The 26490-nt window shown below is 47.7% G+C and overlaps 1 protein-coding gene across 2 annotated transcripts in view; it reads right to left on the reverse strand.

Moving 5' to 3' along the window:
• The window catches only part of dnajc4 (DnaJ (Hsp40) homolog, subfamily C, member 4), a 274705-nt gene that overhangs the window by 114762 nt on the left and 133453 nt on the right, over positions 1–26490 (reverse strand). For both annotated transcript variants that reach the window (XM_072245531.1, XM_072245532.1), the window contains exon 5: positions 9106–9270. In XM_072245531.1, the coding sequence (XP_072101632.1) occupies positions 9106–9270 (165 nt within the window). The remainder of the gene's footprint in view (positions 1–9105; positions 9271–26490) is intronic.

Raw genomic sequence — 26490 nt, forward strand, 5'->3', positions numbered from 1 at the left:
CCCACACCACCAGGTTCAGGAACAGTTATCACCCCTCAACCGTCAGGTCCACACCACGAGGTTCAGGAACAGTTATCACCCCTCAATCATCAGGTCCCACACCACCAGGTTCAGGAACAGTTATCACCCCTCAACCATCAGGTCCCACATCACCAGGTTCAGGGACAGTTATTACCCCTCAACCATCAGGTCCCACACCACCAGGTTCAGGGACAGTTATTACCCTCAACCATCAGGTCCCACACCACCAGGTTCAGGGACAGTTATCACCCCTCAACCGTCAGGTCCCACACCACGAGGTTCAGGGACAGTATCACCCCCCAACCATCAGGTCCCACATCACCAGGTTCAGGGACAGTTAACACCCCTCAGACATCAGGTCCCACACCACCAGGTTCAGGGACAGTTATCACCCCTCAACCATCAGGTCCCACACCACCAGGTTCAGGAACAGTTATCACCCCTCAACCATCAGGTCCTACATCACCAGGTTCAGGGACAGTTAACACCCCTCAGACATCAGGTCCCACATCACCAGGTTCAGGGACAGTTATCACCCCTCAACCATCAGGTCCCACACCACCAAGTTCAGGAACAGCTATTACCCCTCAACCATCAGGTCCCACACCACCAGGTTCAGGGGCAGTTATTACCCTCAACCATCAGGTCCCACACCACCAGGTTCAGGGGCAGTTATTACCCTCAACCATCAGGTCCCACACCACCAGGTTCAGGGGCAGTTATTACCCTCAACCATCAGGCTCCTGAACCAGTGTGGATAACTTCGCTCATCTCAACACTGAACTGGTTCCACAACTGGTTGTACAGACTCCACAACTTGTGTTCCCAGTATTAGTTAGTTAGTTAGTTAGTTAGTTGTGTATTTGCACAGTTTGTCATCTTTTTCGGAGTGGTTGTTTGTCTCTTTCCTTTCTTCTACTATAAATGCACACAAGGAAATAAATGTCAGGGTAATATTAATTTTTTTATTGAGATACATGCCACCCAGCAATCCCTCAATTTAACCCTAGCTTAATCACGGGACAATTCACAATGACCAATTAACCTACCAACCGGTACGTCGTTGGACTGTGGGAGGAAACCTGAGCACCCAGAGGAAACCCACGCGGTCACGGGTTTGAACGTAGAAACTCCTTACAGGCAGCGGTGTGAATTGAACCCCGGTTGTCGGTACTGTAAAGTGCCGTGCTAACCACTACGCCGTACGGTGACATGTACAAAGTTTGGTAATAGATCGAGTTTGAATTTTGTCCGACTTCAGAAGGCTGCGCCATTTGATTAGGAGTGTTCGCCAAAGGCAAATATCCTCCTTACTGGCAGCATGCCTCAGAGCAACTGTGTTAAAAAGAAACGCGCTGGAAATAAAAAAGACATCGGATTGTCTGTGCACTGCCCTGTGGACATAACAGGGCACGAAAACGAACAAAGAGGTTACTCTGGGAGAAGGTCAAAGCAGTACACAGTAATCTTCTTACGGGGAGGGCGAAACTGTGACACATTTAGCATTCTCAACAAAGGTTCATTGAACTGCGGCCTGAAGCAGAATCAGAATCCGGTTTAATAACGCTGACATGTGTTGTGAAAGCTGTTGTTATGGCAACAGGACAGCGCAATACAAAAATTAAATCGTAAACACTACAATATATAAACTAAATTAATTGAGTAGTGTAAAAAGGAGAGCCAAAGAAAAATGTGAGGTAATGTTCTGAGGCTGTTCACTTATTTATTGAGATACTGCGCAGATGCGGCCCTTCCAGCCCTCCGAGTGGCACCGCCCGGCGGCCCCCAAGTTAACTCTAGCCTAATCACAGGACAACTTATATTGACCAATTAACCTATAACAGGTACATCTTTGCACTGTGGGAGGAAACCCCCGCGGTCACGGGGACAGGCAGCGGCGGGAATTGAACCGGGGTCGCTGGTACCGTAAAACCGACTTGGCCCCCTGTGCTCGTCTGTTCAGTAATCTGACCGTGGAGGGAAGAAGCTGTCGCTGGAACGCTGAGGCTCTCCTGCGTCCCTGCTCCGATGGGAGCAGTGAGAAGAGGGGGTGTCCTGGGTGTTGTAGGACCTTAATGACGGACGCCGCCTTTTTAAGTTTGACCTCGATCAGAATCAGAATCAGGGTTAATATCACCGGCATACGTCGTGAAACTTGCTAACTTTGCGGCAGCAGTGCAATGCAACGCATGATAACAGAGAAAAAATTCTGTGACTTACAGTTAGATTAAATAGGGGAACGTCGACTCAGACCATGACAGGCCTGCGTTGGGCCTTTTCATGCCTTTCAAGGTGCAGATTGGAAGTTTATGTGGGGCGTCACTCCTTGCACAGACTAGACCAAACTAGATTAAATATGTGGTGTAAAAACAGAAATAAAAAAGTAGTTAGTGTTCTTCATGGGTTCAATGTCCATTCAGAAATCCGATGGCAGAGAGGAAGAAGCTGTTCCTGAATCACTAAGTGTGTGTCTTCAGGCTTCTGTACTTCCTACCTGACGGTAGCAATGAGAAAAGGGCATGTCCTGGGTGACGGGGGTCCTTAATGATGGATGCCGCTTTTCTGAGGCACCGCTCCCTGAAGATGTCCTGGATACTACGGAGGCTGGTGCCCGTGAAGAAGCTGACTGAGTTTACAACTCTCTGCAGCTTACTTCGATGCTGTGCAGTAGCCTCCACCCCACCATCGCCACCCTCGATACCAGATGGTGATGCAGTCAGTCAGAATGCTCTCCACAGTACATAGTTTTCAAGTGTTTTAGGTGACAGACGAAATCTCAAACTCAATGCGCTGCTGGGGAGGCCAATGCCCCTGACAGAGCTGGCTGAGTTTACAACTTTCCGCAGCCTTTTCCCGATCCTGTGCAGTGGCCCCTCCTGACCAGACGGTGATGCAACCCGTCAGACTGCTCTCCACGGTTTGGTGCGTAAGATTTACAGGTTAACTAGCATCATTGTTCCCAGTTCTAAGTTGCCCCAAGCCCTTCACTCTCAAAATCAGAATCAGGTTTAATATCACTGGCAAACAACAGGAATTCCGCAGATGCTGGAAATTCAAGCAACACACATCAAAGTTGCTGGTGAACGCAGCAGGCCAGGCAGCAACTGTAGGAAGAGGTGCAGTCGACGTTTCAGGCCGAGACCCTTCGTCAGGACTAGCATATGTCGTGAAATTTGTTGTCCTTGCGACAGCAGTACAATGCAATTCATAGTGAAAGAAAAAATACTGTGAGTTGTTGTTCTGTCTCCCCGCTCACTGGGAAAATGGAGACATCTCCTTCTCCCTTATTAGGAAGAGAGAGAGCCTGTGGGATGTTGAATACCGGGTGAAACGCAAAGTCTTCGGGGTGACTGCAAGTCTGTGTCTTTGCTATTGCTTTGCACACGCTTGAGTGCTCGGTGGCGGGTGCCGATGCTTTTTTTTTGCCGGTGGGGGGAGGGGGGGATTGTTGTTCGCTGCCGCTTACGCGCGGGAGGGAGGGGACCTGGGGGGAGGGACTTCGGGGTTCTAACATTTAACTGTCGTCATTCTTTGGGGCACTCCTCTGTTTTCGTGGATGTCTGCGAAGAAAAAAGCATTTCAGGATGTATATTGTACACATTTCTCTGATATTAAATTGTACCTTTGAATTACAGTGTGTGTGTGTATATATATCAAATAGTTAAATTAAATAAGCAGTGCAAAAATAGAAATAAAAAAGTAGTGAGGTAGTGTTCATGGGTTCAATTTCCATTCGGAAATCAAATGGCAAAGGGGAAGAAGCTGTTCCTGAATCGTTGAGTGTGTGTCTTCAGGCTCCTGTACCTCCTTCCTGATGGTAGGAATGAGAACAAAGCATGTCCTGGGTGACGGGGGTCCTTAATGATGGACGCCGTCTTTCTGAGACACCGCTCCTTGAAGATGTCCTGGACACTACGGAGGCTGGTGCCCGTGATGGAGCTGACTGAGTTTACAACTCTCTGCAGCTTACTTCGATCCTGTACAATAGCCCCCACCACACCACCCCCCACCGCCATACCAGACGGCGATGCAGCCAGTCAGAATGCTCTCCCTAGTACATCTGTGGAGTGTTTTAGGTGAAGTAGCAAATCTCCTCAAACTGCCGTCGTGTCATTCTGAATGATTAACAGTCGTAAGTGTTGGAAATGATGAAAAGAGAAAATGCTGGGAATCTATAGTGCGTCGGTCGGCTGGGGAATACATACGAGGGAAAGGAGCCTGCTCATATTTCCCGTTCTGGTGCCCAAATCCTACTTTCAAAGCTCAATGCAAATGAGGCGCTCGCTCGAAAATGAAAAAGCCCTTTGTGCGTGCTCATTGTGATGTTAAAAATCTCCTGCGCCCATGTTTGAAAGGAGGGAATGAATGAAGGCCCGGCAAGACAAGAGGTCCACAATGCCGCACATACAGCAGCGTTTGAGATGTAATGATTCTCATCCGGGGGTTCGAACGCTCGCACGGATCCACCGCTTCGTGACCTTCCGGTCCCACTCTTCCCTGCGGCTCTGCTCTTTCTCACTCTGCCTGCTAGTTACACCCAAACTTTAACCACGCTCCCTGCCCTTCTGCATTCGACTTCCCAATAACTTAAGACCCTCCTTAAATGCCCTCTCTTTGATCAGACCTGGAGCAATGGCCTTTTTAAAGATTAGCTTTATTTATTTGTCACGAGTAACATGCAGTGAAGTGCAACACACACACATGCGCAACACTGCAGGAACTCAGCATCTATGGAAATGAACAGGCAGTCGACGTTTCCGGCCGAGACCCTTCTTCGGGACTGGAAAGGAAGTGAGGGGGGGCAAGACGACGGCTTAAAAAGCTGGGGGGAGGGGAAGGAGGATAGCTAGGAGGTGACGGATGAAGTCGGGTAGGTGGGAAAGATAAAGGGTCGGAGAAGAAGGCATCTGATAGGAGAGGAGAGTGGACCATAGGGGAAAGGAAAGGAAGGAGGCGCAGCAGGCGGAGGCAATAGGCCAGTGAGAAGAGGTGAGAAGAAGCAGATGCAGGGAACAGAAGAAGAGGGGAGGGGGAGGGAATTTTTTTTTCAGAGGAGAAATCAATATTCATGCCATCAGGTTGGAGACTACCCAGATGGAATACAAAGTGCTGCTCCTCCACCCTGAGGGTGGCCTGATCGTGGCATAAGAGGAGGCCGCGGATCGGCATGTTGGGAACAGGAATGGGAATCGGATTTAAAATGGTTGGCCACTGGGAAGTTCCGCTTTTGGCAGATGTTGTGGAGGTGCTCAGCTAAGTGATTCCCCAATTTGCGGTGGGTCTCACTGCCGTAGAGGAGGCACCGGACACAACAGTTGCCTCATTTGGAAGGACTGTTTAGAGACCTGAATGGAGGTGAGGGAGGAAGTGAGTGGGCAGGTGTACGAATTTGGCCACTTGCAGGGATAAGTGCTGGGAGGGAGGTTAGTGGGGAGGGATGAGTGGACAAGGGAATAATGGAGGGAGCGATCCCTGAGGAAATGGTACAGGGGAGGTAAAGATATGTTTGGTAGTAGGACCCCTTTGGAAATGGCGGAAGTTGCGGAGAATGAGGTGTTGGATGCGGAGGCTCGAGGGCCGGTAGGTAAGGACACGAGGAACTCTATCGCTGCCAAGGTGGCGGGAAGAAGGGGTGAGTAAGAATGTTCGGGAAATGGAGGCGATGCCGGCGAGGGCAGCAGCAGAGGTGGAGGAAGGGAAATCCCGCCCTTTGTGTGCAACGCCCGCGAAGGGAAAGCCGCGCCCTGAGATCAGCGGCGCGGCGGCGCCGAGAGAGCGGAGACAACTGCATCGACGACCGACACAATCCGAGGAGAGCGGGGAGAGAAAGAAAGAAAAGTTAGCTCCATTTGTCAGCGGTCCTTCGAAACACAGAGTGCAATGCACTGCTCGGCGTCAAATCGAATCGGCAAGGATTGTGCTGGGGGCAGGCCGTAAGTGTTGCCATGCTTCGGCGGCTGTATAGCCTGCTCACAGCTTGCTGACTCTAATCCGTGCATCTTTTGAAGGCGGGAGGAATCCAGAGCACCTGGAGGAAGCACAGGAGTACGAGCAAACTCCTTACCGACAGCAGCAGTAATGGAATCGTCATCACTGCCAGGCACCTCCTGTATCTGATAAAGTGGCCACTGAGTGTATCTCCGTGGTCTTCTGCTGCTGTAGCCCACTGACATCAAGATTAGGCGCGCTGTGCATTCAGAGATGTTCTCCTGCACACCGCTGTTGTAACGGGTGGTCATCTGAGTTACTGTCGCCTTCCTGTCAGCTGGAACCAGTCTGGCCAGTCTCCTCAGACCTCTCCCATTAACGAGGCGTTTTTGCCAACAGAACTGCCGCTCACTGGATGTGTTTTTTTTTGTTTTTCGCACTGTTCTCTGTAAACTCTAGGGACTGCTGTGTGTGAAGATCCCAAGCGGGAACGGGGTACTGATTGTGGATGATCAGCCATGATCACAGTGAATGGCGGTGCTGGCTTGAAGGGCCGAATGGCCTACTCCTGCGCCCATTGTCTATTGAAATCACCAGTTTCTGAGATAATTAAACCACCCCATCAGGCACCAACATTCCATGGTCAAAGTCACTTAGATCACATTTCTTCCCCATTCTGATCTTTGGTCTGAGCCTCTTGACCGCGTCTGCATGCTTTTATGCATTGAGTTGCTGCCACATGATTGGCTGATTAGACATTTGTATTAACGAGCAGGTGTACAGGTGTGCCTAACAGAGTGGCCACTGCGTGGATATTAAAGAAATAACTTACCCAAGATGTCTTTGGAAAGTTTCGACTACATTGTCACCACACACGTTCCTGTGTGCAGCAGTGGTTAATAGCTGTTCACAGACTCACCGGGGTAGCATGATTTAGATGCTATGTAAAGCTGCCTCTGACGTCTTATCAAACACTCCAAATATACGTGCAGACAAGAGAAAATCTGCAGATGCTGGAAATCCACAGTAACACATGCAAAATGCTGGGAGGGACTCAGCAGGCCAGGCAACATCAATGGAAAAGAGTGAACAGTCGACGTTTCGGGCCGAGACCCTTCATCAGGACTGGGAAAAAAGAGATTAGAGGTCAGAGTAAGAAGGTGGGGGAGAGGAGAAGAAGTAGGTGATAGGTGAAACCGGGGGAGGGGGAAGGGTGTATGCACAATATTTATAAAGCTTCGGCCACACTGTCCTGGCATCTTACTCTGGTTTAATTTGAGAGACTGGCAGCACAAAGAAAGCAACTTCAGCATCAGAGTCAGAAATAGGCTTATTACCAGCAACATACGTCAAGCAATCTGTCGTTTTGCCGCAGCTGCACAGTGCAATGCATTAAAAAAGCACCATAAATTACAATAAGAAACACGCACAAAAAGATTAAATTAGATAATTTGTGCAAAAAGAGAGCAAATCGTGAGGTTGTGTTTATGGGTCTGTTGTCCATTCAGAAATTTGACGGTGGAGTGCACGAAGTTGCTCCTAAAATACTGAGTGTGTGTCTTCAGGCTCCTGTACCTCCTCTCCGATGATAGTGGTGACAAGAGGGCATGTCCTGGGTGGTGGGGGTCCTGAATGATGGATGCCGACTTCCTTTCGAAGATGTCCTCGATATTGAACACTACTGACCGATGTAACACAGACAAAATGCCGGAGGAACTCAGCAGGCCAGGCAGCACCTACAGAAAAGCATCTCAGGCCGAAACGTCAGCAATACTCTTTTCCACAGATGCTGCCTGGCCTGCTGAGTTCCTCCAGCATTTTGTGTGCGCTCTGAACTCTCAGTAGGGGAGAGTGATCGCAGCTGCCAGGAGTTTACATTGGACAAAAATAGTTTGGAGCTTTTACTGTGCTTTCTGGTAGATATCTTCCTGTAAATATTGGCAGTTTTCTTCAAAGATTCAGAGTATATTTATTATCAAAGTATGTATATGTAATGCCCTGGTTCATATTTTTACTGTTATGCTGTAGGGTGTTTCATTTGGCAGTTCTGTTCTGTTTTCAGCTTGTTTGGGTTATTGTTGAAGATAAGGATAAGGAGAAATGTGTGCCATCCAAAGAGGATGGTAGAGCTGAGGGAAGGTTTCTATGGTGACGGAAACTAAGGTTGGCCTTGGGGCTGTTCTTCGAGAGGAGATGAAGAGGGAAGACGCAGGAGAGAAGAGGTCGTAGCATTCGACTAAGAGGGGACCGTGTTTTGACGAAACCAGGGGCAGGATCGATTGAGGATCAGTGACTATGGAGAAGCTCTGAGCTCCAACTTGCGCACATTTGACTGTTTAATTAAAATGGGCCCTTTTCTTTTTGTTATTCTTTACTAACCCTTCAGTTAAGATTCATAAATATAATTTCTTGAATTTTATGCGGTTTACTGTCTGTTATGTCGGGGCACTAATTTTTAACAGAGTAGCACAGCATCCACACAAACCCGGGTTTGGGACGAGACAGTGGTCTCAATTCACGAGTTCGGCGGGACCGGAGAGTGTCTTCCCCGGACTTAGCAGCCAAGGAAACTGGAGGGGGCGTGGTTTCATATAGGGGATACAACCTTGAGATTTAGCTGCTTACAGGCAGCCAAAAAAGCAAAAAACACGAAAGAAACCAATTAAAGAAAAACAATTAAAGGCCGACACCCGATGCGCGAGAGAAAGTGGAGAAAAAATGCAAATCCTGAAAATAATTAAAGCGCAAAACAGCACTCCGAACCAAATTAAGTCCTCGGGTCCGAACCCCAGAGCAGCCAGAAGTAGGCCCAAAGCCTCACTGATCAGTTCATCATACTAGCACACACAGAGCACTGCAGCCTCTTTTACTATTTTCGCTGATTTTTGTCAGTTTGATTGTTGATGCATCTGATAAACAGTCCTGAGTGACTCCAGCACTTTCTTTTCCACGTATTTTAACAGCAACACTCTGGTCCTGTGCAATGGTCCCTCCATACCAGACAGTGAAGAGACCGGATACAAAGCTCTCCACACAATAAACACGAGTATAAGGTGATAATAGGTGTGTGCGTGTGTCTGTGTGTGAAAAATACATTATCGTACCGAGGTTTCATGTCATGGTACAGCTCAGAAAATGCAGGAAGTTCAAGCATACCTGAAGCCAACGTAGTGGATGAATACTCCAGCCAACATAATGAAGACGCAGTAACCAAAGGCCTTCAGATTCTTCTTGCGCTTCCTTGTGCCCCGATAGGCGTCACTCTCTTCCGTTGGGTACCGGAACTGCTCCCAGTATCGCTGCTCGTCAGACTTGCTGAAGCTATAAAAGAGGGGCAGGGATGAAGGAAGGTGGGAGAAGAATAATTCAAAAAAAAAGTTAAATCCAATAAATTCACTTCAGTTCGATTCACGGAGTCTGAAATGCCAGGCTCCTTTTGAAGTTAACAGGCCAGCAATATCTTGAGGGATGCCAGACACATCCTGCCCACTCCCATCAGGTTGCGGTGCATCCACGCCAGGAAGACGGGACTCAAAGACTGTCACTTCCCCAAGTTCTCAGGCTGATGCACACTCCCCATGGCAACACACACAGCAGGTCAGGCAGCACCCATAGGAATTGATAAGACCGTCGATGCTTTGGGCCGACACCCCTCATCGGGACCGAGAAGGAAGGGGGACGATGCCAGAATAAAAAGGTGAGGGGAGGGGGAGAGAGGCTAGCTGGAAGGTGATGGATGAAGCCAGGTGGGTGGGAAAGGTCAAGGGCTGGAGAGGAAGGAACCTGATAGGAGCGGAGAGTGGACCATAGGAGAAAGTGGGGGGGGGGGGAACATGGGGGGAAGTAACTGGCAGCTAAGAAGAAGTGAAAGATCAAAGTGAGGAATGGTGGGGGAAGGGATTTGTTTACTGGAAGGAGAAATCGATATTCATGTCACCAGGTTGGAGGCTACCCAGAGGGAACACAAGGTGTTGCTCCTCCACCCTGAGGGTGGCCTCATCTTGGCACAAGAGGAGGCTTTGGGCCGACACGTTGGAGCAGGAATGGGAATGGGAATTAAAATGCTCGGCCACCGGGACGTCCAGTTTGTGGCGGATGATCCAGAGGGGCTCAGCGAAGCGGTCCCCCAATTTACTACGGGCCTTACCAATGAGGAGGAGGCCGCATTGGGAGCAGCACCCCACTACACCCCCACCACCAGAAAAAACGTCACCCAGCATCACCCTATGCACATACAATCAGTCTATACATATGACAGTCACATGTACATTGGGTTTTACGGATTTCTTTTACATTTATATTTATTCTGATTTTTTAATTGCATTCTTTATGCTTATTGTGTGCTTTTTTTATGCTGCATCGGATGGGGAGTAACGATCATTTCGTTCTCCTTTACACTCGTGTGCTGAAGAACGGGGCCGGCTGGTGGTGTAGTGGTATCAGCACTGGACTTCAAAGCAGAAGGTCCTGAGTTCAAACCCAGCCGGGCCCCAACCTGGGCAGCAGCAGTATCTGCACGGAAGAAATCTACTTCCGTATCCGTATCTTGCCATGGAAACCCTCTGGGCCATGAAGTCACGAAGAGTCGGATTCGATTTAACCACTGAACAACAAGTTGAAGGACGACAATAAACCATCTTAGAGCAACATCTTGTACAACTGCAACGTAACATCCCACCTTCTGTACTCAGTGTCAAGGGCGATGAAGGCCAGCTGGCCAAAAGCCTTCAGTTTTTCAAGAAAAGATGGAAGATAACGGGTGGATAAAACTGCCCATCTCGTCAGTGGCACCAGCCTAGCCGCCGTAAGGAGATATATACAGAAAGGTGTTGGGAAAAGGCCAGCAACATCATGCAGGATCCCACCCTCCCCTGGTCATGGACCATTGATCACACTCCCATCAGGGAGGAGGCTTCGTAGCTTCCACGTCAGTGGCACCAGATTCAATAACTTACTCCTCCCAAGCCATCAGTCTGATCAACACCTCCACCCATTAAATCACACGTCCACATCAGCCATTCCTCTCCACAGCCCCTCAGCACCATTTATGATCTGTCACTTTACACTTATGTAATGCCCTGGCTCATATTTTTACTGTTATGCTGTATGGATTTAATTTTGGCAGTTCTGTAAGAGCAGTCTGTTCTGTTTTCAGCTTGTTTGGGTTACTGTTGAAGATAAGGGACGAGGGGAAATGCGTGCCATCCAATTAGGATGGTCAGATTAAGGGGAGGTGTCTCTGGTGAGGGACACTAAGGTTGGGTTTGGGGGCGTTTGTTCGAGAGGGGATGAAGAGAGAAGTCGCCGGGGAGAACCGGTCGTGGGATACGACCTGGTGGGAGACCTGTTTGTTCGAGATGGATTGTGAGCGACGTTCAGAAGATGGTGCGTGCTTTCACGTTGACTGAGGGCCCGGCGCGTGAGTGACAGAGACGTTCCAGATCAGCTCCAACTTGTGCACATTTGACTGTTTAATTAAAATGGGCCCTTTTCTTTTTGTTATTCTTTACTAACCCTTTAGTTCAGAGTCATAAATATAATCCTTTTAATCATATGCAGCCTACTGTCCATTATTTCACGGCATTAATTTGTAACAGGGTAGCAAATTACACAGCATCCACACAAACTGGGGTTTCGGGTGGGATCGAGCGCGCCTCAGTTTCACGAGTTTGGTGGGGCCGGACGTTGTCTTCCCGAGACTTACACAGCCAAGGAACCAGGATGATTCACTTACACTCCACACCTCATACCTACACTAACACTGACTGACCTAGCTACCTAGAAGAGTTCCTCGTGCCAAGAGTCACTGTATCATTTTCTGTCAGTGTCACCTTATGTTCAGATACACACACACACAATGCCAGAGGAACTCAGCAGGTCAGGCAGCAACTACGAGGAGGAATGAAGAGCCCATGTTTCAGGCCGAGACTTTATCAGGACTGACCCCTTTCAGCAGGAAACGTTGACTGTTTATTCCTTTCCGTAGATGCTGCCTGACCAGCCGAGTTCTCCCAGCCCTTTAGATATGGCGCTCTCGATTTCGAGCATCCGCACACCTCTATCAGCAGGGACACCCCCCCCCCACCCCCCACCACCTAGGTCTTGCTCTCTTTTCACTGTTGCCATCACAAAGAAGATGCAGGAGCCTTGGGACAGGAACAGTTACTATCCCTCAACCATCAGGCTCCTGAACCAAATGGAATAACTTCACTCAACTTCACTTGCCCCTTCGCTGAAAAGTTCCCACAGCCTATGGACTCTTCATCTCATGTTCTTAATATTGATGGCTTATTTATTTATTATTATTATTTCTTTATTTTTGTATTTTCGGAGTTTGTTGTCTTTTGCACTCCGGTTAAATGCCTGAGATGGTGCAGTCTTTCACTGATTATATTATGGTTATTATTCTGTTATGGGTATTGAGTATGCTTGCAAGAAAAAGAATCTCAGGGTTGTATATGGTGACATATATGTACTTTGATAATAAATTTACTTTGAATGATTTATTATCCCTCCCAACTCCAATCTCTTGCCTTCTCCCCGTAACCTTTAACACCTTTACTAATTATGAACCTATCGACCTCCACTTTAAATGTACCCAATGACTTAGGCTCCACAGCCATCTGTGGCAATGATTTCTACGGACTCCCCAGCCTCTGGCTAAAGAAATTCCCCTTCAATTCTGTTCTAAATGGACATCCTTGTATTCTGAGGCTGTGTCTTCTTGTCCTAGACTCCCTCACTACTGGGAACACTCTCTCCACGTCCAATCTATCTCGGCCTTTCGATGTTCAGTAGGTTTCAATGAGATCCCACCATTCTTCTGAACTCCAGTGTGTACAGGCCCTCAGACAGCCCTCAGACGCTCCTCATATATTAACCCTTTCATTGCAAGATCAATCATGTGACCTTCTCCAATGCAAGCATGTCCTTTCGTAGATGAGGGGCCCAAAGCTGCTGACAATACTCCAAGTGTGGTCTGACTCCAAAGCTGTCACTTGCCCGAGGACATCAGGCTGATCAACACCCCCACCCATAACCAATCCCATCGCAACCCCCACCATCACTACATCCACATGCCTTTTAAAGCCTCACCATTACATCCATGACTTTATATTCTAGTCCTCTAGACATGAACGCCAACAATGCATTTGCCTTCCTTAACACCGACTGAACCTGCAAGTCACCCTTTAGGGAAGGTGGTACTATTAGCTGTACGTCTGACACAGGGAAAAAGTTGGAAACGCGGCTCTCTCCATGATCGCGTGGGTTTCCTCCGGGTGCTCTGGTTTCCTCCCACAGTCCAAAGACTGTGTTGTTGCATGAATGAAATCACCAGAGAAAATTACTCTTTATTCGACAAGACCAGGTACAGCAGGCATCATATGGAGATGCTTTCGGTGGAAAGGTCTGCTGGCCCAACTTGGGGCTCGATATTTATTTGCTAAGCACAAAGAACCATTCCATATTTACAAAGGGCAGGTCGTGCCTTACGAGCCTGATTGAATTTTTTGAGGATGTGACTAAACACATTGATGAAGGTAGAGCCATAGATGTAGTGTATATGGATTTCAGCAAGGCATTTGATAAGGTACCCCATGCAAAGAAAGTAAGGAGGCATGGGATCCAAGGGGACATTGCTTTGTGGATCCTGAACTGGCTTGCCCACAGAAGGCAAAGAGTGGTTGTAGACGGGTCATATTCTGCATGGAGGTCGGTGACCAGTGGTGTGCTTCAGGGATCTGTACTGGGACCCTTTCTCTTCGTGAGTTTTATAAATGACCTGGATGAGGAAGTGGAAGGATGGGTTAGTAAGTTTGCTGATGACACTAAGGTTGGAGGTGTTGTGGATAGTGTGGAGGGCTGTCAGAGGTTACAGCGAGATATTGATAGGATGCAAAACTGGGCTGAGAAGTGGCAGATGGAGTTCAACCCAGATAAGTGTGAGGTGGTTCATTTTGGTAGATCAAATATGATGGCAGAATATAGTATTAATATAGTATTAAAGACCCTTGGCAGTGTGGAGGATCAGAGGGATCTTGCGGTCCGAGTCCATAGGATGCTCAAAGCAGCTGCGCAGGTTGACTCTGTGGTTAAGAAGGCATATGGTGTATTGGCCTTCATTAATCGTGGAATTGAATTTAGGAGCCAAGAGGTAATGTTGCAGCTATATAGGACTCTGGTCAGACCCCACTTGGAGTACTGTGCTCAGTTCTGCTGGCCTCACTACAGGAAGGATGTGGAAGCCATAGAGAGGGTGCAGAGGAGATTTACAAGGATGTTGCCTGGATTGGGGAGCATGCCTTATGAGAATAGGTTGAGTGAACTCGGCCTTTTCTCCTTGGAGCGACAGAGGATGAGAGGTGACCTGATAGAGGTGTATAAGATGATGAGAGGCATTGATTTTGTGGATAGTCAGAGGCCTTTTCCCAGGGCTGAAATGGTTGCCACAAGAAGACACAGGTTTAAGGTGCTGGGGAGTAGGTACAGAGGAGATCTCAGGGGTAAGTTTTTTTACGCAGAGAGTGGTGAGTGCGTGGAATTGGCTGCCAGCAACAGTGGTGGAGGCGGATACGATAGGGTCTTTTAAGAGACTTTTGGATAGGTACATGGAGCTTAGAAAAATAGAGGGATATGGGTAAGTCTAGTAATTTCTAAGGTAGGGACATGATCGGCACAACTTTGTGGGCCGAAGGGCCTGTATTGTGCTGTAGGTCTTCTGTGTTTCTATGTTCTACGTTTCTAAAGTATAGACAATGCTTTCTTTTGAAACTACATACAAACTTCACACCTGCTGATTTGCATCCATCCCACAGACGCCAACAGCGTCTGGACTGGAATCCACGGCTTTTAGGAATGCATTGTCCCAAACTGAATCCACAATACATTATCAAGGAACAGAAGACTGGTAGCCAAAACCATTTGCTGAATGTAAATGACCTAAACCCAAACATCACTCTAACAGTACAATTCAGTGTTAGTAAATTGTGGACATGCAACATTTGCACCGGAAACATGGTGACACTTGCAGGCTGCCCGAACACGTCCTCCAATAAGTTGGTCGTTGACGCAAATGATGTGTTCCACTGTATGTTTTGATGTACAAAGTCAACGTACAAAAGTTCAAAGTAAGTTTATCATCAAGTACATATACTATCGTGAGATTCAGTTTCTTGCAGGCACCTACAGGTTGACAGTGTTGTCAGAAAGGCGTATGGTGTGTTGGCCTTCATGAGTTCAAGAACTGTGAGGTAATGTTACACTTATATAAGACCTTAGTCAGACCCCATTTGGTGTACTGTGTTCAGTTTTAGTCATCTCACTGCAGAAAGGATGTGGATACTATAGAGAGAGTGCAGAGGAGATTTACAAGGATGTTGCCTGAATTAGAAAGTATGCCTTATGAGAATAGGCTGAGCAAATTTGGCCTTTTCTCCTTGGAGTGACGGAAGATGAAAGGGGACCTGACAGAGGTGTACAAGATGTGAGAGGCATTGATCATGTGGCTAGTCAGAGGCTTTTTCCCAGGACTGAAATGGCTAACACGAGGGGGCACTGTTTTAAGGTCTTTGGAAGTAGGTACAAGGGAGATGTCACAGGTAAGCTTTTCACACAGAGAGTGGTGGGTGCGTGGAATGCACTGCTAGCGACGGTGGTGGAGGCGGATACAATAGGTATATGGAGCTTAGAAAAATAGGGGGCTACGCGCTAGGGAAGTCCTAGGCAGTTTTTAGAGTAGGTTACATGGTCGGCACAACATTGTGGGCCGAAGGGCCTGTAATGTGCTGTAGATTTCTGTGTTGCTCTATGGAAGAATACAAGCGAATTTTACAAAAAGCTATACATAAACAGACAAAGATCGACAAACGCCAATGGCAAAAGAATGGCGAATAAAATTAATTCTGAGAACATGAGCCCTGAAGAGTCCTTGAAAGTGAGTCCGTAGGTTGTGGAATCAGTTCAGTGTTGAGGTGAGGTGAAGTTATCCACGCTGATTCAGGAGCATGATGGTTGAAGGGTAATAACGGTCCCTGAACCTGGTGGTGTGGGACGCAAGGCTCCCGTACCTCCTTCCCGATGGCAGCAATGAGAAGAGAGCACGGTCTGAATGGGGAGGGGGCGTCTCGGATGATGGATGCTGCTTTCTTGTGACAGTGCTCCTTCTAGATGTGCTCTACGGTGGGGCAAGCTTTGCCTGTGATGTACATGTTCTACGAGTCTGTGGTGGCCAGTGCGATCATGTTTGCTGTTGTGTGCTGGGGCAGCAGGCTGAGGGTAGCAGACACCAACAGAATCAACAAACTCATTCGTAAGGCCAGTGATGTTGTGGGGATGGAACTGGACTCTCTGACGGTGGTGTCTGAAAAGAGGATGCTGTCCAAGTTGCATGCCATCTTACATTCAGCCAGAGACTCATTCCACCAGATGCAACACAGAGCGTCATAGGAAGTCATTCCTGCCTGTGGCCATCAAACTTTACAACTCCTCCCCTGGAGTGTCAGACACCCTAAGCCAATAGGCTGGTCCTGGACTTATTTCCATCTGGCATAATTTACATATTATTATTTAATTATTTATGGTTTTATATTGCTATATTTATACTCTATCCTTGGTTGGTGCAACTGTAACGAAACCCAATTTCCCTCAGGATCAATAAAGTATGCCTATCTATCTATCTATCCATGTGACAAATAAAGCCAGTCTTTAATCAAGTCCAATGACATGATTGATGCAATTTCTTCACAGAGCCAGTTTTGTTCAGGCATTTCACTATGGATCGCATAACGCTATGGAATCAGTTTTACAGGATACACTCAGTTTGGGAGGCGGGGTGGAGATACGTCTCTACCAGGGGAGGTGTGAGGCGCTCCTTCCCTCCGCTAGCCTGCAGGTCACCCTTGGGCAAGGTGTAGCACCTGTTTAGCCCCTCGATCAGGGTCACGTGAAGCCGTGGGAGCAGGTGGTGGATGGTCGTATGAGCAGCCGGTGCACATCACAAGTCCTGGTTATGTGACCACCAACACCAGGCAGACAATCTCAGAAGAGCATTGATAATGGCCGGGGTCACCTGTCTTGTAAAAACACTGCCCAGAAGAAGGCAATGGCAGACCACTTCTGTAGAATTTGCCAAGAATAATCATGGTTATGGAAAGACCACGATCGCCGACATCACATGACAGGGCACATAAGGAAGGAACAAACACGGATTTTCCTGCAAGAATGTTTTTTCCCTGTGTAGACGAAGAGAAAGAGAGAAATTAGGTGAGAGGCAGAATCTGTAAGGCCACCACTCCTAAACTCCAGTAGCTTCCAAGGGGTGGTGAATAAAGAATGCAGAGTTTGAAAGGTTCTTGGAACGTGCCTCTTTGACTTACTCACTTTCAGGATGTTGAGCATTGCTGCCAAAGCCAGCACTTATTGCCTGGATCTCCGGTAAATGAAGATGGAGCACCTTCTGAAATGGCTGCACCCGCGAGCTGCACGGACAGACAAGACTCCAACGCAATCTCTGGCCGGAGAAATGGTTTCAGTTGGTTCCAGCACACTTTGATCACGGAGAAGAGTTCCGACCAGGTCTTCCGATGGTCTGGCTTGGAAACGCCAGTGCCCAAGGATGGAAACGGAAAAGAACAGCCTAGACCATCACAGCAAAAGCCCTCCCCAGCACTGAGCACATCTACAGGGCACGTTACCACAAGAAAGCAGCCTCCATTATCAAGGACCCCCTTCTATCTAGGCCGTGCTCTCTTCTCGCTGCTGCCATTGGGAAGGAGGTACAGGCCCCACACCACCAGGTTCAGGAACAATTATTACCTCTCAGCCATCGTGCATGGATAACTTCACTCACCTCAACTCTGAACTGACCCCACAACCTATGGACTTACTTTCAGGGACTCTACACCTCGATTGTATTTGCGCAGTCTTTTGCACATCGTTTGTTTGTCAGTCCTTGTCTGTGTGCAGTTTTTTCACTGATTCCACTGTACTTGTTCTACTGTGAATGCCTGTAAGAAAATAATCTCAAAGTGGTATGCGGTGACGAATTCGTACTTTGACAATAAATCAGCTTTGAAATCAGCCGGGATTGGATGATAGAGCAGACTCGATGGGTTGAATAGCGTAATTCTGGTTCTATACCTTACAGCCTTGTTTCTCAGCGGTTATGTTACATTAGGAGTCTCAGAAGATTTGGTTTGCCAACTAAAACACTCGAAAACCTCTAGAAATGTACCGTGGAGAGCATTCAGTCTGGCTGCATCACTGTCAGCTATCGTGGGAGGGGGGAATCAGAGAGTTGTAAACTCAGTCATCTCCATCACGGGCACCTGTCTCCATAGTATCCAGGACACCTTCAAGGAGCGATGCCTCAGAAAGGCAGCGTCCATCACTAAGGACCCCCATCACCCAGGACATGCCCACTTCTCATTGTTACCATCAGGGAGGAGGTACAGGAGCCTGAAGGCACACACTCAACGATTCAGGAACAGCTTCCTCCCCTCTGCCATCTGATTTCTGAATGGACGTTGAACCCATGAATATGACCTCACTACCTTTTTTTTAATTATTTCTGTTTTTGCACTATTTTTAATTTAACAATTTAATATATATATAGTTACTGTAATTCACGTTTTTCTCTCTGTATTATCATGTATTGCATTGTACTGCTGCTGCTAAGTTAATAAATTTCATGACATATGCTGGTGATATTAAACCAGATTCTGATTCTGAAGACTGTTTTCTTTTGCACACTGATAGTTTGTCAGCCTTGTTTAGCTTGTGTGCAGTTGTTCACCGGCTCTGCTGTGAACTACTGTGAATGCCTGGAAGAAAATGAATCTCAGGGTGGGATATGACGAGATACATGTCCCCTGACAATAAATTTACTTTGAGCTTTGAAATCAGCCATGAGCAGACTCGACTGGCTGAATTCTGCTCCTCCATCTTACGGTCTTGTAGAATGCACAGGTCCTTTCTCAAGTGCTGAGTTGCACACAAAAGAGGGTGATGGTAGTAGGTGTGAACTGTTTCGCCTGTCTCTTGCACAATCGAGAGGACTCGGACTGGTGCCTGACATACCTCTTCATCCACACCTTGTGTGCAAAGCGAATGGAGCGCTTAACAAGATAAGCCGCCCAGACTTGAAAGCCCCACTCGCTGCCAGTGATGCAAAACACACACATTATAATCCTAGCAGGTTTTTGGGGGAAAAAAATAATAATCACCTTTTCATCCCTTTTTATTTCCGCTCTTATTTAGAATTCCCGTCTTGTCAATTTACCTGCATCGCATCCGTCGCCAGGCTGACAGCTTCCATCCATTAACAGAGGAGCCCAGACCCTCTTTCAGCAACATCTGGTCTGGGGTGACGAGGATTATTGTGCTGTAAATATTTCCCCTCAGCTGGAATGGAACGGGTGTGCGTTTGAAATAAGTTTAGCTTATTGTTCACAGGCGTGCCCTGTGATCTGCCCCCTTCTTTTTCTACGCAGTGTCAGGCCTTTTCACAGCCTCGGTCAAAAGCTAGCGCGGGGAATGTGTGTCAATAGCGCAAGGTCTGGGCCGTGTCATCTCCTTGTCGTTAGCTTCGGGTCCTGTTCAAAGTTGATTCATTGGAACAGCAACCACAGCATAGGGGATGATCTGTTCGCCAGATGTTACAGAGAGATCGGTCACTGAACGCACAAGTTCTTCAAAATCAGAATCAGGTTTAATATCACCGGCGAACGTCGTGAAACTTGTTAAACTTAGCGGCAGCAGTACAATGCGATACGCGATAAATATAGAGAAAATAAATAAGTATATCAATTACAGAATTTATATATTAAATAGTTGGATTAAATATAGTGCAAAAATAGAAATAAAAAAGTAGTGAGGTAGTGTTCATGGGTTCAATATCCGTTTAGGAATCGAATAGCAGAAGCTGTTCCTGAATCACTGAGTGTGTGTCTTCAGGCTTCTGTACCTCCTCCTTTGCTACCTTACCTCGATAAATCTCACTGAAACCTCTTTTTGTTCTGTTTCGGGGCGGCTGGTCAGCACGACGCTTTGCAGCATCGGCAAGCCAAGTCCAATCCCCGCTGCGGCCCGTGAGGAGTTTGCACATTCTCCCCCGTGACCGCGCGGGTTGACCCCAGGCGCCCCGGTCTCCTCCCACGGTCCAGGGGCGTGGCGGTTGGCCGTCGTAAGTCGTTCGGCCGGAAGGGTCCTGTTAGCGTATGTACTCATTTATTTATTGAGATGCAGCGTGGAAATTGTTGTTTAAATCCGGGCACTGCTGGGTGGTGCGGCTCGAAGGGCTGTATCTCAATAAATAAACAAACCTAACAGGCCCTTCCAGCCAGACAAGCCTGTGCTGCCCTATCACACCCATGTGACCAATTTCCCTCCATAGACGCTGTCTGACCTGCTGAGTTCCTCCACCATTTTGTGCGTAATTGCTTCTTTGCCCTATTTATATGGTCCACTGGGGACCTCTCCCACCACTTCACCTTCAATCTGGCCGCCCTCCTGAGTTTAACAACTTCCTCAACGTATCTGGCCTCTGCTCGCGCTCGACGCTCTCCTCGCTGTGGACTCTTTCTGCCAGCCAGCCTTCTCCACGGTCTCGTAAACTTCAATTAGAAGATTCCTGGTGCAGATTTAACAGCTCGTCACATAGTCAGCAATTCTTTAACTGCAATAATTTGTAGACATTACGATTTGACTGAAATATGACCATGTATTTATGACGGCAGCTGGAAAGCTACAGACTCACTGAGTTTTCATAGGATTTCGTTGTTGTGCCTGTGGGATTTCTTGGCGCTACTTTAACTATATAACTAACAGGCTCCTCTCCAATATTTCTCCTGCCTCCTTCCCTTTTCCAGAAGTAAAATTTGCTGATTTTCTTCTTGACCAGCTGACCGAAGTGACAAAGAGTCATAGAAAAGTACAGAAGTGGGCCCTTCGGCCCATCTAGTCTGTGCCAAACCATTTAAACTGCCCACTCCCATCGACCTGAACTGGAACCACAGCCCTCCATACCCCTACCATCTATCTATCTGTCCAAACTTCTCTTAAACATTGAAATCGAGTTTGCATGCACCAGCTCGTTCCACACTCTCACAACCCTCTTGAGTGAAGAAGTTTCATAGAACATAGACATTTACAGCACATTACAGGCCCTTCGGCCCACAATGTCATGCCGACCATGTAACCTACTCTAGAAACTGCCTAGAATTTCCCTACCGCATATTTTTCTGAGCTCCATGTACCTATCTAAGAGTCTCTTAAAAGACCCTATTGTATCCATTTATCCCTATTGTATAGTTTCCCTTCATGTTCCCTTTAAACTTTTCACCCTTCACCCTCAGCTCATGACCGCTGGGTGTAGTCCCACCCAACCTCAGTGGGAAAAGCCTGCTAGCATTTATCCTATAGTTTTGTATACCTCAATCAAATCTCCTTTCAATCTTCTGCATTCTAGGGAATAAAGTCCGAACCAATTCAATCTTTCCCTGTAACTCAGGTCGTCCAGACCTGGCAACATCCTTGTAAATTTTTTCTGTACTCTTCCAACCTTATTTACATCTTCCCTGTAGGTAAGTGACCAAAACTGCACACAATACTCCAAATTAGGCCTCGCCAACGTCTGATATAACTTCAACATTACATCCCATCTCCTGTACTCGATACTTTGATTTATGAAGGCCAATGTACCAAAAGCTTTCGTTACGGCCCTATCTACTTGTTTTTCAATGAATTGGAGACCTGCATTCCCAGCAGCAACACACACAAAATGCTGGAGGAACTCAGCAGGCCGGGCAGCATCTATGGAAAAAATTACAGTCGACGCGTCAGACTGACACCCTCCCCAGGTCCCTTCGTCCTACCGCACTCCTCAGGGCCCAACATTTTGTGCGCATTACTCTGAATTTCCAACATCTGTTGAATCTCCATTTTTTATGATTACTCCTTTTCGCTTGAAATATTTATTTTGTAATTTATAGTGACGTTATGTCGCAGTTTTATATACCAGCTTTCACACATCAGCTATCCAGGTGCGGTAGCCATCAGTCACCAGCAAGTGACGACCCCTCCCCTTTCGGTCAGGAATTGCAATATGTTTTCATAAAAACACCGTCTGGAGAAGAGGGATGCTTCTGTGAGAATGCTGTTCTTGGACTACAGTTCAGCATTCAACACCATAATTCCCTCCAGGCTCAACAAGAAGCTTAGAGACCTCAGCCTTCACCCTGCCTTGTGTAGCTGGATCCTGGACTTCCTGTCAGATCGCCGGCAGGTGGTGAGAGTGGGCTCCCTCACCTCTGCCCCTCTGACCCTCAACACAGGTGCCCCTCAGGGCTGTGTGCTAAACCCCCTCCTTTACCTTCTGTGTACCTGTGACTGTGTCGCCACCCACAGCTCCAATCTGATAATTAAATTTGTTGACGACACTACACTGATTGGCCTAATCTCAAACAATAATGAGGCAGCCAACAGAGAAGAAGTCATCACCCTGACACAGTGGTGTCAAGAAAACAACCTCTCCCTCAATGTCATAAAAACAAAGGAGCTGGTTGTGGACTGCAGGAGGAATGGAGATAGCCTAGCCCCTATTGGCATCAATGGATCTGGGGTTGAGAGGGTAAACAGCTTTAAGTTCCTAAGCATAAACATCACCGAGGACCTCACTTGGTCTGTACATACCGGCTGTGTGGTGAAAAAGGAGAAGATGGCGGCGTGACGCAGCTCGCAGCGGCCACTCCGGTGGTGATGTCTGTTATTTGTCAAGTAGGGTGCTGTGCTCAATCCTGATTTGATGGAGACAGACGTGAGAGCACGGAGGAACATCTGGTGAAACTTCTGAAATGCCTGCTTCGCTGCTGCTGTTACCGTGTGGTCCAGAATCTCCGGAGGAGAAGGCCCTGAGTCCTCGGCTTTGCTTGTTGCTCGGCGGCCGGGGTGGGGTCGAAGCGCTCAGCAGAGGATGGTGCTCAGTGAGGCTGTGTCGGAGGGGCTGGTCGGAGGCTCGAAGTTTTCGGATGGACTCAGAGTTTGCTGCGGTCTGGTGTTTCCAATGGTGCTGCATTGGCAAGTTGGTGGCACTTGGAGGTTTATGGCAGGGAGAGTTTCTCCCTTCTGCCGCCTGTGTGGGATGATGAGTCTATCGGGACTTTGAGACTTTTTTTTAACCGTGCCCATGGTCTGCTCTTTATCAAATTACAGTATTGCTTTGCACTGTTGTAACTATATGTTATAATTATGTGGTTTTGTCCGTTTTAGTCTTGATTTGTCCTGTGTTTTCTTGTGATATCATTCTGGAGGAACGTTGTATCATTTTTTAATGCACGCATTTCTAAATGACAATAAACGAGGACTGAGTGTCCTCATAATCTCAATCTCAAAAGGCACAACAGCGCCTCTTTCACCTCAGACAATTGAAGAAGTTTGGTGTGGGCCCCCAAGTCCTAAGAACTTTCTACAGGGGCACAACTGAGAGCATCCTGACTGGCTGCATCACTGCCTGGTATGGGAACTGTACCTCCCTCAATCGCAGGACTCTGCAGAGAGTGGTGCGAATAGCCCAGCGCATCTGTAGATGTGAACTTCCCACTATTGAGGGCATTTACAGCAACAGGTGTGTAAAAAGGGCCCGAAGGATCATTGGGGACCCGAGTCACCCCAACCACAAACTGTTCCAGCTGCTACCATCCGGGAAACGGTACCGCAGCATAAAAGTCAGGACCAACAGGCTCCGGGACAGCTTCTTCCACCAGGCCATCAGACTGATTAATTCACACTGACGCAACTGTATTTCTATGTTATATTGATTATCCTGTTGTACATAATATTTATTGTAAATTACTATCAATTGCACATTGTACATTCAGACAGAGATGTAATGTAAAGATTTTTACTCCTCATGCATGTGAAGGATTTAAGAAATCAAGTCAATTCTATTCAATTCACCGTCCAAAGACATACCAGGTAGGTTAATCAGAGCCAGAATCAGGTTTAATATCACCAGCATACGTCATGAAACTTGCTAACTCAGCGGCAGCAGTATGATGCAACGCATAATATTGGAGAAGAAAACTGTGAATTAGAGTAAATATAGTTAAATTAAAGAAGTAGTGCAAAATAGAAATTGAAAAAGTAATGAGGTAGTGTTCAGGGGTTTAATGTCCATTCAGAAATCGGAAGCTGTGCCTGAATCGTTGAGTGTGTGCCTTCAGGCTTCTGTACCTCCTCTCTGATGAGAAGAGAGCATGTCCTGGGTGATGGGGTCCTTAATGACGGAGGCCGGCATCTTGAGGCATGTCCTGGTCATTAGTGACAGGCCGTGGTTGTGTAAGGTATAAACTGGGGTCGTCGGGGGTTGCCAGGCAGTGTGGCTCGAAGGGCCAGAAGGGCCTATTCTCTATCTCTAATTTTAAAAATGGAAAATAGACGACCCTCTCTTGTTTCTAAGAGGCCTGGGTTACTAAGTAAATACACTTGATTATAAGGTCAGTGTATAATCAAACGTTTTTCCCCCTCCGCCGTCAGATTTCTGGATGGACAATGAACCCATGTACAGCACCTCGCTAACAAACAACACACACAAATGCCGGAGGAACTCAGCAGGCCAGGTAGCGTCTATTGAAGAGAGTACAGTCGACGTTTCAGTGATAAGCTATCTCTACAGTCTGGGTAGTCCGCTATTACAGGGCAAAGTCCGAAAATTGAGTCAAACCTTTCAGAGAAGGAGAGTGGTTTAAATATGAAACTCTCTTCAGTAAGAGTGAATCACGCAAGTGTCAATAATTAATTTTAAGTCTTTGATAAGATTTTTACAAACCAAAGGGTATTAAGAACAACAGAGGTTCAAAGATGTAGATAATCTTGTTATGTTTACTTCCTTGTATCTCTGTTTCAATTACGAGTTCACACTGATAGGTCACAAGTCCTCTCGGTCCGCTGTGCAAGGAAGGTTCCTTTTGGGTTGTTTCTTCCCCACGTCTCCCCATCTCTCCAGGAAGGACATGCGGAGCCTTCCCTTTGGTTTCAGACCATACGGCATAGGAGCAGAATTAGGCCACTCGGCCCATTGAGTCTGCTTCACCTTTCCATCGCGACTGACTTATTATCCCTCTCAACCCTATTCTCCTGCCTTCCCCTGTAACCTTTGATGCCCACACTAATCAAGAACCCATTAAACTCTGCTTTAAATATACTGAGTTAAATATACTGGGTTCTTTAATGTTGTTAGAGCTGAGGCTGGTAATGGGGACAATCCCCCACTACCTATTAAACGCTCCCTATGGCGTGCGCCTCAAATAGCCTCTGACAACCTTCACATGTGCCTTAGCTACTAAGCCCGATGGAACTGTCTCCACTGACAGGAGAAGGGGCCGAGGCGGGTTACTGGCACCTTAAAACGAGTCGCTTCGGGCAGACGGGGCTCGTCAGCCGTGGTAGGCAGCTCAGCTAGAAGGAAAACTCTGATCTCAAACTTCTGCTGCCTTGCGGCTGTACCCGCTCACGGGGAAAGCTTCAGGAGTAAACCCCGAGGGAAGAATCTGGAGCTGGCGTCCCTGAGGCAGTCCTACGTTGAGTTCAACGCTGACTGGCAACTCCTGCGATGCTGCTGGTACCAAACCGTATCGGTCTCTGCCGTTCCTTTGGGCTCATCAGATGCGTGGAGAGGGGGAGCTTGCTACACGGGGCAACAGCTTGCTCTCCATATCATACCGCCCGGGCTTGTGTATCTAGATAGCTAGGACACAACATCCATGGTCAACTCCAACTAATGGAGACCTCAAATATACAGTAGCCAAAGACTTGGCCTCCACAGCCGTCTGTGGCAATGAGTAACACAGATTTTTGACACCGACACATGATGATGTCGCAGGATTCAGCTCAAACCGTGTCATTAAATTTGTGGATGACACTAGAGTGGTGGGCCTCATCAACATCGATGACAAGACGGAGTACAGAGAGGAATTGGAGCAGAGGGTGGACCGATGTGAGAAGGACAACCCAAGTCTGACCAAAGAAATCACTGTGGACCTCAGGAAGGTGCAGATGAACCATCCCCCCTCTGCGAAGACATGGCACCTCCGTTGAGAGAGTTAGCGCACCAAGTTCCTGCGAGTCCACATCACAGATGACCTCACCTGGTCCCTCAATATCATCTCCCTGAACAAGAAGTCACAATCCACTTCCTAAGGAGATTAAGGCAAGCAAGGTTACTCCCCCCTCCCACCCCACACCCCCATTTTAACTGCGTTTTATAGGAGCACCATCAAGAGCATCCTGACAAGCTGCATCTCCATCCGGTCTGGGAGCAGCCGAGCATCGGACCGGAAGTCCCTACAAAGGACTGTGAGAATGGCCGAGAGGATCATAGGGGTCTCCCTACCGTCCATCGGGGACATTTATCAGGAACGCTGCGTACGCAGGGCCCTCAGTATTATCAAGGATCCCCCCCCCCAATCCATCCAGCATCCTCTTTGACTTTCTACCATCAGGCAGGAGACTCCGATGCGTAAAGACAAGAACGGTCAGGATGGGAAA

The sequence above is a fragment of the Mobula birostris genome, chromosome 28 (assembly GCF_030028105.1).
Source record: "Mobula birostris isolate sMobBir1 chromosome 28, sMobBir1.hap1, whole genome shotgun sequence".
NCBI lineage: Eukaryota > Metazoa > Chordata > Chondrichthyes > Myliobatiformes > Myliobatidae > Mobula > Mobula birostris.